Source organism: Hydractinia symbiolongicarpus, chromosome 3, assembly GCF_029227915.1.
Source record: "Hydractinia symbiolongicarpus strain clone_291-10 chromosome 3, HSymV2.1, whole genome shotgun sequence".
Classification (NCBI taxonomy): domain Eukaryota; kingdom Metazoa; phylum Cnidaria; class Hydrozoa; order Anthoathecata; family Hydractiniidae; genus Hydractinia; species Hydractinia symbiolongicarpus.
Window position 1 is genome coordinate 25279050 of NC_079877.1, and position 13365 is coordinate 25292414.

A 13365-nucleotide genomic window follows, 5' to 3' on the forward strand; every position below is an offset into this window, starting at 1 on the left:
GACATAAGAGACATGTTATATAAAAACAAAGAATCGAAAAGGTCAAAGAGTGAAGACGCAAATAACGAAAACATGAAAAGACGAGACAAAAACACAGAGACTATCGTCATAGATTAATTTTTTTGTATCTTTGTATCAACACAGATATTAGTATTGAATACTGGATTCGATTTTAAATGTTATAAATTTTCCTTCTCGAAATAAGATTTCTAAGTATTTTGTGCGTTTTTGGTGAAAAATGTTAAAATAGCTTACTGGATAAACTTTCGCGAATGAAGAAATTCGGAAAATTTCGCGAGATAAAGTTTCGCGAATTAAGAAACTCGCAAATTTTCGCGAGATAAACTTTTGCGAAAATGGCGAAAAATCGCGAATTCGCGAAACTTTCTCTCGCGAAAGTTTCTCCAATTAAAGTATACATTACATAGATTTTTCAGATGTCGTACTACAGTCGGTTTCCCCGAGCCTGGGAACCCCCACCATCGCTCCCAGGGATTTTTGCCTTTTGATATAAGAGTAATAGAAGGCGAAAATAACAAGAGTGAAAACAATCTCGTTCCCAGGTCAATATAAAAATAGCTAAAATTTGCACTGAAAAATAAGTTGGCCGGCGGTGTGTGAGAAACCTCAGCCTGAAAAAGATTTTTTTGGTTATTATGGCGCTCCGTTTGCGAAAGTTTGTGTTATGCTTACACAAGGACTTCGCGAACTCAAGAAATCTCGGTAAGGAAATATCATCTGGATACTTTCTCGGATAAAAGTAGATACCATCAGAATAAAAGGGGAAGTTTGCTTGGCTATTCATTTTCTATTGGCAGTAACTACCTTTGGCCCAGTGCAGGGAAAACTATATATAACTAAAGGCGGAAAAAAAGATGCTAGGATTTGGTGAAGAGAGATCTTTTCCTGTGTATTTCTTCTGACGGAAATATTGCTTGAGGTTTTAAACTATTATTGAGTGTAGAATAATCTGATTTATTTGAATTATTTAAAGTCCTACGAATGCCTTTGTGTGACGAAATAGACTAATAATTACTTTGCTTCAATTAGAGCCCCCATATTTTTTCCTGCCATGCAGATGCTAAAGAAGAGCCGAAGGATGAACTTACTGCTTAAAATATCCAACAGCGTTATTATTGTGCTTTGCTTTAAAACTTTGGTCGTGAGTGTCAAGGGTCCTGAGAACAATGGTGTGTGAAAGTACCAATAAGAGGCACAAGCTATCATTAAATATCGGTGTAATTGCACACATTTAAGTAATTTTAAAAATGAAAATTTCTGAGCATCATATAGCTACAAGCTGCCATGCAGATACACACTTTTAAAGACTGAAAATTTTGCCACTTAGATTTAACCTAAGAATAAGAGATCTGTGGCACCGTAGATTAGTGGTTATAGCTCTCGTACTCTGTGCGGGAGACCAGGGTTCGATTCCTCTTGACGGCGATTCAACATGGGCGTGTGAATGTTACCATAGCCTTGGGTTAACCCAAGCCATGTGAGGGAAATTGGGGAGATGGCTCACTGTGTGGGCTGTTGGATGTTGCCGGGAGTTGTCTAGTAGAGTGTGGGCCCTAATTGGGTCTGCGTAGCTCAAAATGAGCATTAAATACTCTAGGACTCTCCTTCTAAGCCATGGCCCCTCCTGGAAATAATAGACAGGGTATATCCCTCGATATTTGTAAGGCTAGCCATGTAAAATATGCACATATATCTATCTATCTATCCCATGATCCAGGGATTTTTGTTCTGCCATATTTGTTAACCACAATTGAGGAATGCTTGTGCTGTATGTAAATGTATATGCTGGTTCGAACCAAGCTGGGTTGTCATAAATGTTTTTAGTTTTCCTATTAAAAAAACACAGCCAGCGATAGTTACAATAAATAATTAGAAATATCAGTCAGTCTGACTGTAAAGCATCTGATTTGGTACAATTAAATCTGTGAAGATACTATAGCTTACCTGAACTAAGCAGGAAAATCCAATTAGGAGGCGCATGTGCCAATAAGAGCGAAACATCTCTATCCCTGATTTGAAGGAACTGATGCCTAGTTTACGGGATCCCTGGTTAATAGCTTGAGCTTAACAGTTTGCTGCCAGTATATCCTGCCTGCTGTGGGATTTTAAAGTTACATTAATGCAGTTATTTTGAGATATAGATTGTCTTCTTCTTGGGATAACTTTAAATGCGACCAGCTCTTGCCATACTGCATGTGCTGGTTGTAAGATAACTCAAATTTCTTCAGATAACTTTATTAAAGAAATTTCTGTATATATTTAAAGTGATATTTTTGTATGTTGTACAGGATTGAAAGTTGTTGTTTTTTTTGTTCTTCAAATATTTACTGCCTCATATTTTAAAATTATTTTTCAGAAATTATATGAAATGAATGGCTTTGATTTCATTTGCACCATTACGTATACCTTTAAAAAGACGAATACAAACACTTGCTGTTCTCTTTGGAGTCTTCATAGCATTTCTTGCCCATGCCACAGGTCTAGTCTTGTGGTTAGTTTTGTTCCTTTCTAAATATTGGCCAATAGCTATTTTTTATGCAACAATTATTATTGTATTTGACCGAGACCGACCTTCACAAGGTGGAAGAAGATTTTCAGTGATTCGAAATTTAGCCATATGGAGATATTTTTGTGATTATTTTCCGATTAAACTGGTCAAAACAGCACACTTGGACGACAATAAGAATTACATATTTGGCTTTCATCCACATGGTATTATAACCGCAGGAGCATTTGGTAATTTCGCTACAGAGGGAACAGACTTCAGTCATGTTTTTCCTGGAATTAAGCCATATTTACTAACACTGAAAAGTAAGCTTTACTTTATAATTTTAATCTCTTTTTATCTCTATCTATTTCATCTTTTAAACTGCACCCGTAAAGTGGTATATAATCAAGCATATACCAGGTCTTTTATTTTAAAAAGACTGGCATGAAGTGAAATTCATCATTAGGTAAAATATAAGCCACTACATTATTCTGCACAACTAAATGGAATGACCTAAGTAGAAAATATATTAAAATAATGTCATTTTGTGTATTTCATTTACGTACTATATGCATGTATATATGTTGTCCTTTTGATAAATATATATTTTCATATCAATAAAACATTTTGTGCATTGTTGCATGTGAACGATAAAATAGTTCATACATGGAAAACACGTTTTTTAGTGTGATATAACCTAGAAATGACAATGCATTTCTTTGTTTGGTTTTAGTTCTGTTCAAGTTTCCATTTTTTCGAGACTTTTTCATGGGGTTTGGTATATGTGATGTTTCAAAAGCCAGCATTCGTTGTATATGTAAAGCGTCAACAGGTGGGAATGCTGCAATCATCATTATTGGAGGTGCAGCAGAGTCACTAGATGCTCATCCAGGATCATGCACGTTAACCTTAAAAGATCGGAAAGGCTTCATAAGAATGGCACTTCAGACTGGGTAACTGCTGTTTGATTTTTAAAAAAGTGTGTTACACATACATTCTTATGAATTCTAACTTTTTTTGGGTTTGTTTAGATATTTTTTAGAATGCCGGAAAAACATGTTTACTTCACTTGAGTTGTATACTTAAGCATCAATTAAATGATAAATTAGTCAAAATTCATATCAACTTTATCAGTAATTTTCGACTTTTTGTTATTGTAAAGTTAAATAAATGGATAATGTGTTATAAAAAAAGGGCTTCAAATCTTAATGAGATCTTTCTACTGTGTTGTATGTATATAGGCTTTTAGGAGTAAAAAAAAAATGTTGTTAAAAGATAACTGTTCCCTCTGACTTTTTTTTAATATTTGTTTATTTTCCACGGAGCCATTAATTCCTTTAGACAGCCTCATAATTGTCAAATCTCAGTAAGCAATACACGCAAAATGTAAATTTGGCTGACTCGTAAAAATCTGTTAAGGCATATTTGTTACGGGCCTAATAAGATGTATGTGCATGGAATGTAAATTCTTTAACTTTTTTTTCAGTGCCAATTTGGTCCCGGTGTATTCATTTGGAGAAAATGAGTTATACAACCAAGCTAACAACCCTCGTGGTTCCTTACTTAGAAGATTACAGGACAGAATTCGAAGGTGGTTAACTTTTGCTCCTGTTTTGTTCTATGGTCGAGGAATTTTTCAATACAACTTTGGGTTTCTACCTTTTCGGAGGAAGATAACCACTGTTGGTAAGTAATCTAACCAACTGAAGTATTTTAACTACCATCCTTAATTGTGGGTGCGCCACACCCCACCCTGCGCTGCCACCTGCCCCTGGTCATCTCTCACAGTGTGTGTTATTTGTTCCCTATCCATAAACATTTGAGATTTCTTTTTCCTCATTAAGTTCAGTTCTTATAAATTTTGCAATATTTTTGGGGCTATTAAATTAGAAAGTGAATAATGCTGTTGCTGCTAATCTTTGGTGACCGCAGCATGGAAATTTCTGAAATTCCTCTGTAAAATGAAATTGTCCTAACAAGTCCTGGAATTTTGACGAAAATTTTAAAATGTCCTGGAATCATCCTCAAAGGTACAAACTTTTAAAATTTTAGCATAGTCCTGGAATTTAAATGTCTAATTCTGGGTAAGCTCCTAGTGTTAATAAAACGGAAAGCTTAAAAGAGAGGATCGGGCGAATCCTGTTTTTGTTAGCATTTTCTAATTTGCGTGTGGATGTTTTAGTTGGAGCTCCCATAAAAGTTGTGAAACGCTCGAATGCAACCCCAGCAGAGGTGAATCGGTTGCATCAGTTGTACGTAAAGAGACTGAAAGAACTTTTTGATCGACACAAAAAGGAACATTCCGACTATCCGAACGCTACTTTAGAAATTTTATAAAATTAATTATAGATTGAGACTTAGAATTTAATCTAAATTTTAGCAGCTAACCCAACCGTCCTATTTTTCTTGTTTAACGTACCCTAAAGTGGTCATGGACTGTTTGACTATCACTCTTCAGGTTTAAAAAAAATGTTCCTTTTTTGTCAATAAATTTGTGCCGTGATTAAAAAATGTTTTTTTGTATATCTGTGATATAATGATTTTAGAAAATAAATTATTTTTTTTTATGCATTATATATAAACTTAAGAATTTTTTGTTTAAATTATATTTTTGTTATGCCAACAGAAATTACTTAAAAGTTGTAAATTTTTACATTAGGTTATCTGAATGTAAGGTCCCAGCGAATGAATCCAGTGAATCCTCTTGTTCTGTTCGACCATCCAGGAAGAGAGAAACATAAACAAAAACATGCGATAAGAATTAAGCCGCATTTCTTATGTTTTCTTTCCCCAAAATGTGAGAAATACATAAAGTTAAAAGCAAAAAACTAAAAGAAATTGGCATAAATTTTGCTTTAAACTGCGCATTTTGTTGCGTCTTGACTCTTGACTGGCAAGACAAAAAAAGTGCATTCAACCAAAAAAATCTTTTGTGTCTGCCTAAAAGATTAGAACCTAATTTTATCACTTTCAAATTTAACTCACGTTTATTGTGATATTGTGCGAATATGATTTATTGAAAAGATAAATTATATAATTTAATAGAGCATTTAACAATTTAACTTTGTTTAAAGTTATATATTTTTATAATATACAGAATATAGTATAGAAATTATTCTTCGGAACTGTAGTATGGTTGTTGTTTTTTATTCTTGTTACGTCATTTGCAACATTTAACTAATTAGATGTGGACTTTGCTTTGCTAGACGTTTTGGCATTTATTTTCATGTTGTAATGTTAAAAGGGTTTCCTGTTGTATTTGTAGTAAACCGTGCATATTTGAGAAATAACGCTGGAAGTAGACATACAGGCACAACTGCAAACTAGGTATTTGGGGTCTATGTTTTATAATCCTTGCGATACTGGAAAATCCTTAAATTTTTCATTAGAAAGTTCCGTGAATTTTTCAAATATTGTCAAAATGTCAGAACAAAGTTAGGAATAATATCAATTTTTTTAGGTATCTCAGAAAGATGTCTGGAATTTTAGGCTTAAATGGTTCATCAGAACTAAGTTCAGTTTTCAAAGTATTATTGGTAAAGATAGCTTTCAAACAATTGTTCATTTTATTATGCCTGTAATTATGTTTAGATTTCTAGGGTAATCCAAGATTTCAATAAATGTGCGATATTTTGGCTAAAATAAGTGGAGGAAAAATCAGTAGAACGTCAGGAATTTTATTTGAAAAGTGTCATGAAAAATGTCGGTAAAATAGGGGGTTAATACATAGTGAAGACAAAGTATTTGTTCGGCGCGAAGAACTAATGGAGAGTCGCCAAAATAGAAAAATCCCTGTGAAATAGTGTTTTTTAGCTAGGTCCGTTTTTCAGTTCTTAGATGTGGAGACAGTTTTGTCCGTTTTTTGAACGTGACGGAAAGCTTCAAATAGTGAATGCTCCATAGCCGAAAGGTTGCCCAATCGCTAGTTTTCAAGAAAAATTGAAATATGCCCTCTGATTTCTCTATAGTATCCGTTTGAAATTTTAAAACTAGCTAACGGCTAGATTTGTTAACTGACGTCATTTATTTCCTACGTCATACGTTGTTAACTGACGTCAAATTTAAAATAAAAGGATAAAAAAGATTGAATGTGACGACGTATGGAAGGATGGATGAAGATGTTGATTTGGAAGAAGGTAGATTGTAAACCATCTCTTTAACATATTTTCTTTTTGACTCTTACCGTAGACAGTTGATTTTAGCTTCCGCGATAGTCTAAGCCAGAAATCAAATCTTTGTCTGCCGATGGAGCGCAAACTTTACTTTAAGTTAACATAAGGTAAACAAAAAAAATGTACTTTATCTTTATTTTGATTTTTTTCTTTGATGTATATCACAGATTTTGCCGATTACCTCGATTAGTTTCCGCGGCCGAGGGTGAGTTTTCACGCTTCACCGCAGTTAAGTCAGTTAGAAAGCTTTTTAGAGTAAGAACCAAAAGTCTAAACACTGGTTTCGTTTCCAATTCATTTTGATTCTATTTTATAACTACGCATTTCTGTTGACCACCCTCTCCAGGGATTTTTGTCTTTTGATACGAGAAAGACGGCGATAAATGGGGTTGTAAAACCGCATAATACAGTTTTTAATAACAATACATGAATTTATTGAAGGCATTTAACCGGGTATGTTATGATACAATTCAAGTTCACTTTGCTTTGTCACGTGACCAAGAAAATAAGAGGGTGGAATAAGCTACTAATGATAATAATAGTTTTGCAGATCCACCCACCCGCCCTCAGTGAGAGTCTTCGCATAAAATAATTATATATATTTTAATATTAGAATTATATTATCTTGTAAAAGTTTACCGTATTCCGGCTGCATACTACCTAGTCTGAATTACTACACTTGTATCGCATATACGAAGGTTATATAGAGTTAATAAATCAAGTTATTTTCGATTGTATGCAATGAATTAAAAAATAACATTCTCTAATGTAACGAGTGATTCCCAGTATGTCGTAATCGAGGCGAAAGCAGCTCACGCTATATTCTCTGTAATGAGGCAAAATCATGGAGTTGACATAGGTTAGTAATCCTTCTCCTATCCAGTGTTTAGGCGCAGAGTTTCAGGGCTCTTTGTATTGGATTGGCTAATAAATTATATAAAAAAATAAGTGAACGAAGTTGGCATTTTTTAAAAAAAATCATGAAATTTTAAATCTGCGTTGAAGCCAGCCTCGATCCTAGGACCCGTTGTCTCCTTTTGCGCAGCGCAGTACCAATGAGAGACAAAAAGCCTTGAGAACGAGGTTATGTCGAACCAACCCTAATAGAGTTTATTTAGAGCATGGTTGAGGGAGTTATTCCTTGCTGAATTTCTCCTAAAATTTACAACAGTGAACTTGCAAAAAATGTCTGTACCTCTTCATAATAATTACGACGCGGTTTACTTTTATCTCATTTGCTCCATTTATTGACATGACTTTTTATTTCAGTTTATTAAACCATTTTATTTTTAAGCGTTACAAAGTGATGTCTTATTCCAAGAATTATTGAAGAATGAGATTTTTGATGACTATTTTAATACGTTCTTATCTTTGCCAGTAAGTTGATTTATCATTTCATGTGTAAAAATTTTAAAACTTTAAATACTCTGTCAAAGGTTAATTATTAGCCAAATTTTACATATTTTTTTAAGTTTCTCTATACTGACTGTATTCTGTATGTTCAAAATAGATGTGCGTAGAATAATTTAATCGAGCTGAGGATGTAGAAGATAACAGCGCAGGAAATTCCTGTGAATGTTTCCACACGCCACTGATTATGTTTTTTATTTCTGTTATCACAGTGAGTTCCGTTAACTGTAAAAATTACCGTTAAAATTACTTTATCCTTTATCAAAGTGACTCGTTGTCCGTAAAAACTCCTTTTTTTTATAGTGACTTATTTTGTCCTTAAAAATTACTTTCATCACATTCACTCTCGTCGACCGTAACAATTTCCACCAAGAAGTACTTTATGAAGGCGCAACTAAGATAACTTTGACATTCTGAAATCGGCTGTTTACCTACTTTGTTAATAGGATACTGTGCTGTTTTTTCATTATTAGAACAGCAAGAAGTCCTAAAGGCAACATTGGTCATTATGAACTTTTCTTTGAGAATATCATTTTGACAAGTGTATGTTTTAACCCAAGCTCACCAGTAAAGAACGTAATGTTATTGTAATACACCACGGTGTAACGAAATATTTTAAACCTAAAAATATAACTTTTATTCGTTTTATTTTAAGCAGATGTCAGCCTAAATAGACCTAAAAAACTTTCTAACGGAAGGAAACATTGTTGTGATCAAGAGAAGAAAAATTTCATTTTTTTTAAAAAACCAGCCAGTTCTGCAAGAATTGTTATAAGGTACCAGTCGTTAGGTCAGGGGAAGATTTATAGGATTTCACCTATCAAATATATTTTGATATCACTATTTTCTACTTGGCAGCTGTCTTAAACAAACGAGATACGAATGATCAGTCCCCCGCCCCCTCGTATTTGGTATTCATAAATGTTTGAAATTCAAGTTATCTTAAATTTAGATATTCGCTCGACGTTTGATGTATCGAAGGGATAATGGTTTGTTTGAAATCGAACCTCCAGTGAAAAGAACCACACACGTAAGCTGAAAATCTTCTCTACTCTTTTTCATTGAAAATATCGGCACAAAATATTTTTAAAAAATATAATAAAAGTAATCTGGGAACAAGTTTAACCAAATCATATTTTCTATATTCTTGTTAAGCCCTTGGAATGTTAGAACGCTACAGGGTTGTATATTTTGAGCTCGTGTATAATAAATTGAAATGAGATTGACCTCTGCGTATCATTTAATCTCGATCCCAGGTCTTTTAGCGTCTTTTGACTAGGGCATTTACCATGTCAAGCCACGAATGTCCTGGGATCGAAGTTGCGTATGATCAAATGTCTTGCAACATCCATGGCCTATTTACAATGCTATGATTTCTTTCTTTTCTAGCATCTTCTTCATGACAAAGTAATTTCTTGGATTAGAATCCATCGTGGTCCGTATTTTCTCAAAACATCAATTTGCAATGAATACAGGTTGTGTAGGGTGTTAGCAGCGTTACCTGTCTGTTTTAAATATGGTAGGTTATATAAATTTAAAAAGAAATTTCAATGTATTTGCAAGCGATAAATAAAGAAAGTGTGAATTGTATAATCAACTTAAATCGGTGAAAAGCACAAGATCGGTAAATATAACTAGCTAGTTTTCAGTATTTTCTTTAGAGACGAGTAAGCTATTTTTTATTCTTTCGTTCATTCAACACATCTTCTTCGTCTCCAAGGACTTTTACTCCTGACCGTTTTACGTTTATTATAAAGTCAAAATGCTTTTAGAAAGATGTTGAATTTGGTATTCTCACAACCTAGTACCCAGGGCATCTTGTATTTTTCGGGCATCCAGAACGTCGATACGAACATATTGTCCTCGTGTCAAAAAGATACAAGATACCCTGGGGTCGAGGTTGGTATTCTTAGTGTATTTGTTAGCAGATAAGTCAACGTTGAACAGGAAATTCTAAAACACGTCCTGGGTTTTGCGGTAAAGATTAAAAAATTGGTATTACCAAACGATTATGTATTCATTGTTATGGCTCCTTGCCTTTGTTCCTAAAGTTTGAAGTTCTCTCATGAAAACCTGACGCACGAAATAGCGATACCCGAAACATGTTATAACCTGAGGATCGGAATATGTACAGCGGGAAAAGCCTGGCTTTTTCCACAGGTTAACGACCAGTCTCTATATGGTACCATAGTTAGCGATAGCTGTCTCTGCAACACGAAGTGCAATATATAAAGGCAGGACTATATTTCTATGTTTATAATACCAATAGCGCGTCTGTCTGTTTATAACGCATATTTGAGCCGTGTTACGAAAGCAGGAAATACGATATATAAAACACGGACTCGACCATGGTTTACTGACTAGTCTCTATAATAATAGCCGTCGTCTGTCTGTATCTGCGCGGACCCCCCGCTGAGTTAAAAAATGATGTTACGGAAACACGAATTTCAAATGCGATATATTTTTAGTCACTTTGTTGCGATAGGTAAATATAAAGGACGGGCGAACCCGTGGATTTTTCCACGGGCAACGAGTAGTCTCTTTAATAATAGCTGTCGTCTATCTGTTTGTCTGTCTGTTACAGACACACGAAATGCGATACAAAAAGGGCGGGCGACCCTGTGGATTTTTCCACGGGTTACGGACTAGTTTTCCTACATACGAGGGCTAAAATTAGTAGCTGTGAGTAGGGACGCTTGGATATTCCCGTGGATTTCTAGATAACTAGTGAATATGAACCACACACAATTTTATTTCTCAGAATCTGTCAGTAACGAAGAACTTCACCAACTTCAAAAGAAATATTTAAGTAAAGTGATTGATATACAACGTCTGAAGAAATACTTTAATGGATCTATAGGAGAGTATCTTTTACAATTTTGGTTAGATGCTGAAAGATATAGAAGACAGGTAAACTTCCTTTAAAAACCTTTTAAGCAAGATTTGATACACGCAAATCTTGTGAATAAAGAAATTATATTCAACCTACCTTTGCAACTAAGTAAATCTTATATTCAATCTTGTGAACTATGCAAACCTTGTATTCAATCTTGTGAACTATGCAAATGTTATATTTATTCTTGTAAACTATTCTCTGTAGGTTCCTGAAAATTGTCGGAAATTTGTTCTGCGTGAAATTCAAAAGAAGTTTCTTACCGAGGGTGCAACACATGCACTAAATATTTCGCTTTTTGAAAAAATAAACTCGCATTTGAAAGAAAAAATGGATAAAAGTGCAAAGAATCTCTCCACCATTTTAATCTCTCCTCAACAGATAGTAATGAAGAATTTAATGGAGTACTGGATACCTAAATATATCATACATCGTCTGCGAAGAAGAACTACAGCAGTTAGCAGATGGGGTAAACTTATTTATTTCAATTCACATGCTCCATAGGGGCGGATAAGATATATGAAGGGCGTTCAAATTACTTGGGCGTGTATGGCGTTTTGTATTAAATGGCGCTGGTGCTTAGACAGCAACAAGAAGTGTTTTTCTGTTACGGTTTCCTACAGGTCTTTCTTAAGCATTACGAAGTTTATATCCGTTCTTAGCGAATATTGAACGGATCTGCAATAGAATATCAAAGCGAAGAAATTTTTAACCGGCGATTATTTTTATTCCATACTGGGACTCAAGTAAATATTTTTTTTTTTGACAGGAAAATTATTGAAAGCGAAGGATAAGTTACCAACAGAAGTGGGCGGAGATGAATCTGGTGAAAAGCCTCATCTCGTTACCGCAGTGATAAATGAAATGAAAGAGAAAATGAAAAAGAAAAATGAAGAACTACGTCAGAAAAAATCCTCGCAGAAACCAGAAATTTCCGGTGAGTTTTTATGTCGCTCAAACGTTTTTTATCGGTTCTCTTATATCGAGGAATCACTTCAACTCGCGTTTTATATTACGCAATGCATAATCTTTGTAGATAGAATATTTCGCAAAGCATTCTCGTGCACATATTTCTTTAACAATTTTCAACTTCGTTTCAAGACTTGTTAAGTGTTCTATAACCAGACGAAACCTTGTTAAGGCTCTGCCTCAAAACAAAAAAAGAATAACAAGCCCTAAGGAAGAAGTTAGCCAATTTTGTTAAAAACCCTTTTGTCAAAGCAAAACATAGAGCATTGTGATAGAGGTTGTAGCTTCTAGCAACGATAAACATGATTGTTTGATTTTTGTTTAATGTTAGTTAAACATTGTATATTCATTCAACCTCGTCCCCAGACGTTTTTGCCTTTTTGACATCTAGCGACTTTGACATCAAAAGCGACAAGTTTTAAAGGGTTTACCCTGATCTGCATATGCGCATTGAAAAAATAATAATATTCTCTTCGTCGTAGATGGTCCTGTGGCATAAGGTCTCTATCAACATTGCTAATAAAGACATAAATTCTAGGAGAATAGACGATATTAATGAGACGTTCTTAAGTCAAATATCGTGTTTCATAAATCTCTGTCAAGATGGCTAATAAAGGCATATATTAACTTTTTTTTTTATTCAACCAGCTCCTGTGCATGGCCACGTCACATCAACGTCCAGCAGCAGCGGAGAAGAAGACGAAGAAGTTTATAAAGAGAATGGTAACCAGCAAAGGAAACAAATTCTGAATTCAATCAAAAATAAACGAGAAAAACAAAAAGAAATGGAAGATGCTATTAGTGATTTAACAATAATAAAAAATGGAGTTAGAACAAAAAGGTCTAAGGTGCGACAGAATTATGTTAACCCTAACTGCCAACCTCGTCCCCATGACTTGTTAGGCTTTTTATATTTGGACTCAGGCCGTCTAAATATAAAAAGTCTAACAAGTTCTGGGGACAAGGTTGCCTAACTGCGTAAATAATTTAGTTACCAGGACTTATTTCTTTTAAAGAGCGAAAGTCGAAGATTAACATAGAAATCAACTAAAACCTGGGAAGATGAAATCTGTATTTCTATCCTCCAAGCTTAAACGAAAAAATTTTATTCTTCAAAAAAACGTTTTTATTGGTCGATACGTACAGATTATTCAATTGTATCTTTAAGCAAACTTGTCCGTGGAACAAATCCGCAATACTTTAATTTGACTGATTGTGCTTTGCTCAACAATTTTCGACCGCCGACGCGAAATCAAAAGGCTGAATGCGTCCTGCAATCAAAGAAAAACCTATCTACGAGTCTTATTTTGTTTATATATCATTATTTTTTAATATCGAAGTGTGGTAACGAGTTAGATTTTTTTTATTCTAGAAACATAAGAAACCTACTAACCAAAACGTTTTAACTCTTT

At 34.3% G+C, this 13365-nt stretch overlaps 2 protein-coding genes across 3 annotated transcripts; both read left to right on the forward strand.

The window, feature by feature from the left end:
- The first annotated feature begins 654 nt into the window (after nt 1-654).
- On the forward strand, nt 655-5639 carry LOC130636443 (2-acylglycerol O-acyltransferase 1-like). 2 transcript variants are annotated; one of them, XM_057446174.1, is made up of 5 exons: nt 655-723; nt 2378-2832; nt 3243-3462; nt 3996-4195; nt 4692-5639. In XM_057446174.1, exons 2-5 carry the CDS (start codon nt 2394-2396, stop codon nt 4844-4846), a joined length of 1014 nt encoding a protein of 337 aa, XP_057302157.1. In that variant the 5' UTR covers nt 655-723; nt 2378-2393; the 3' UTR covers nt 4847-5639. The 2 variants fall into 2 exon arrangements, with proteins under 2 accessions (XP_057302157.1, XP_057302156.1); XM_057446173.1 differs by lacking the exon at nt 655-723 and having other exon boundaries at nt 2306-2832.
- Nucleotides 5640-6599: 960 nt separating this feature from the next.
- LOC130636988 (uncharacterized) lies at nt 6600-13359 on the forward strand. The gene is made up of 9 exons (XM_057446842.1): nt 6600-6645; nt 7976-8058; nt 9044-9121; nt 9481-9610; nt 10853-11001; nt 11192-11453; nt 11754-11921; nt 12602-12794; nt 13122-13359. The coding sequence occupies exons 1-9, from the start codon at nt 6618-6620 to the stop codon at nt 13357-13359; spliced, it is 1329 nt and encodes a 442-aa protein (XP_057302825.1). The 5' UTR covers nt 6600-6617.
- Nucleotides 13360-13365: the final 6 nt, after the last annotated feature.

Excerpts from the sequence above, each read along its gene's own strand:
- LOC130636443 (XM_057446174.1), top strand. The coding sequence starts at position 2,394 with ATGGCTTTGATTTCATTTGCACCATTACGTATACCTTTAAAAAGACGA. Across the intron at positions 2,833-3,242 it reads ATATTTACTAACACTGAAAA|TTCTGTTCAAGTTTCCATTT; the intron begins GTAAGCTTTACT and ends GTTTGGTTTTAG. Across the intron at positions 4,196-4,691 it reads GAGGAAGATAACCACTGTTG|TTGGAGCTCCCATAAAAGTT; the intron begins GTAAGTAATCTA and ends TGGATGTTTTAG.
- LOC130636988 (XM_057446842.1), top strand. The coding sequence starts at position 6,618 with ATGGATGAAGATGTTGATTTGGAAGAAG. Across the intron at positions 11,454-11,753 it reads TACAGCAGTTAGCAGATGGG|GAAAATTATTGAAAGCGAAG; the intron begins GTAAACTTATTT and ends TTTTTTTGACAG. Across the intron at positions 11,922-12,601 it reads GCAGAAACCAGAAATTTCCG|CTCCTGTGCATGGCCACGTC; the intron begins GTGAGTTTTTAT and ends TTATTCAACCAG.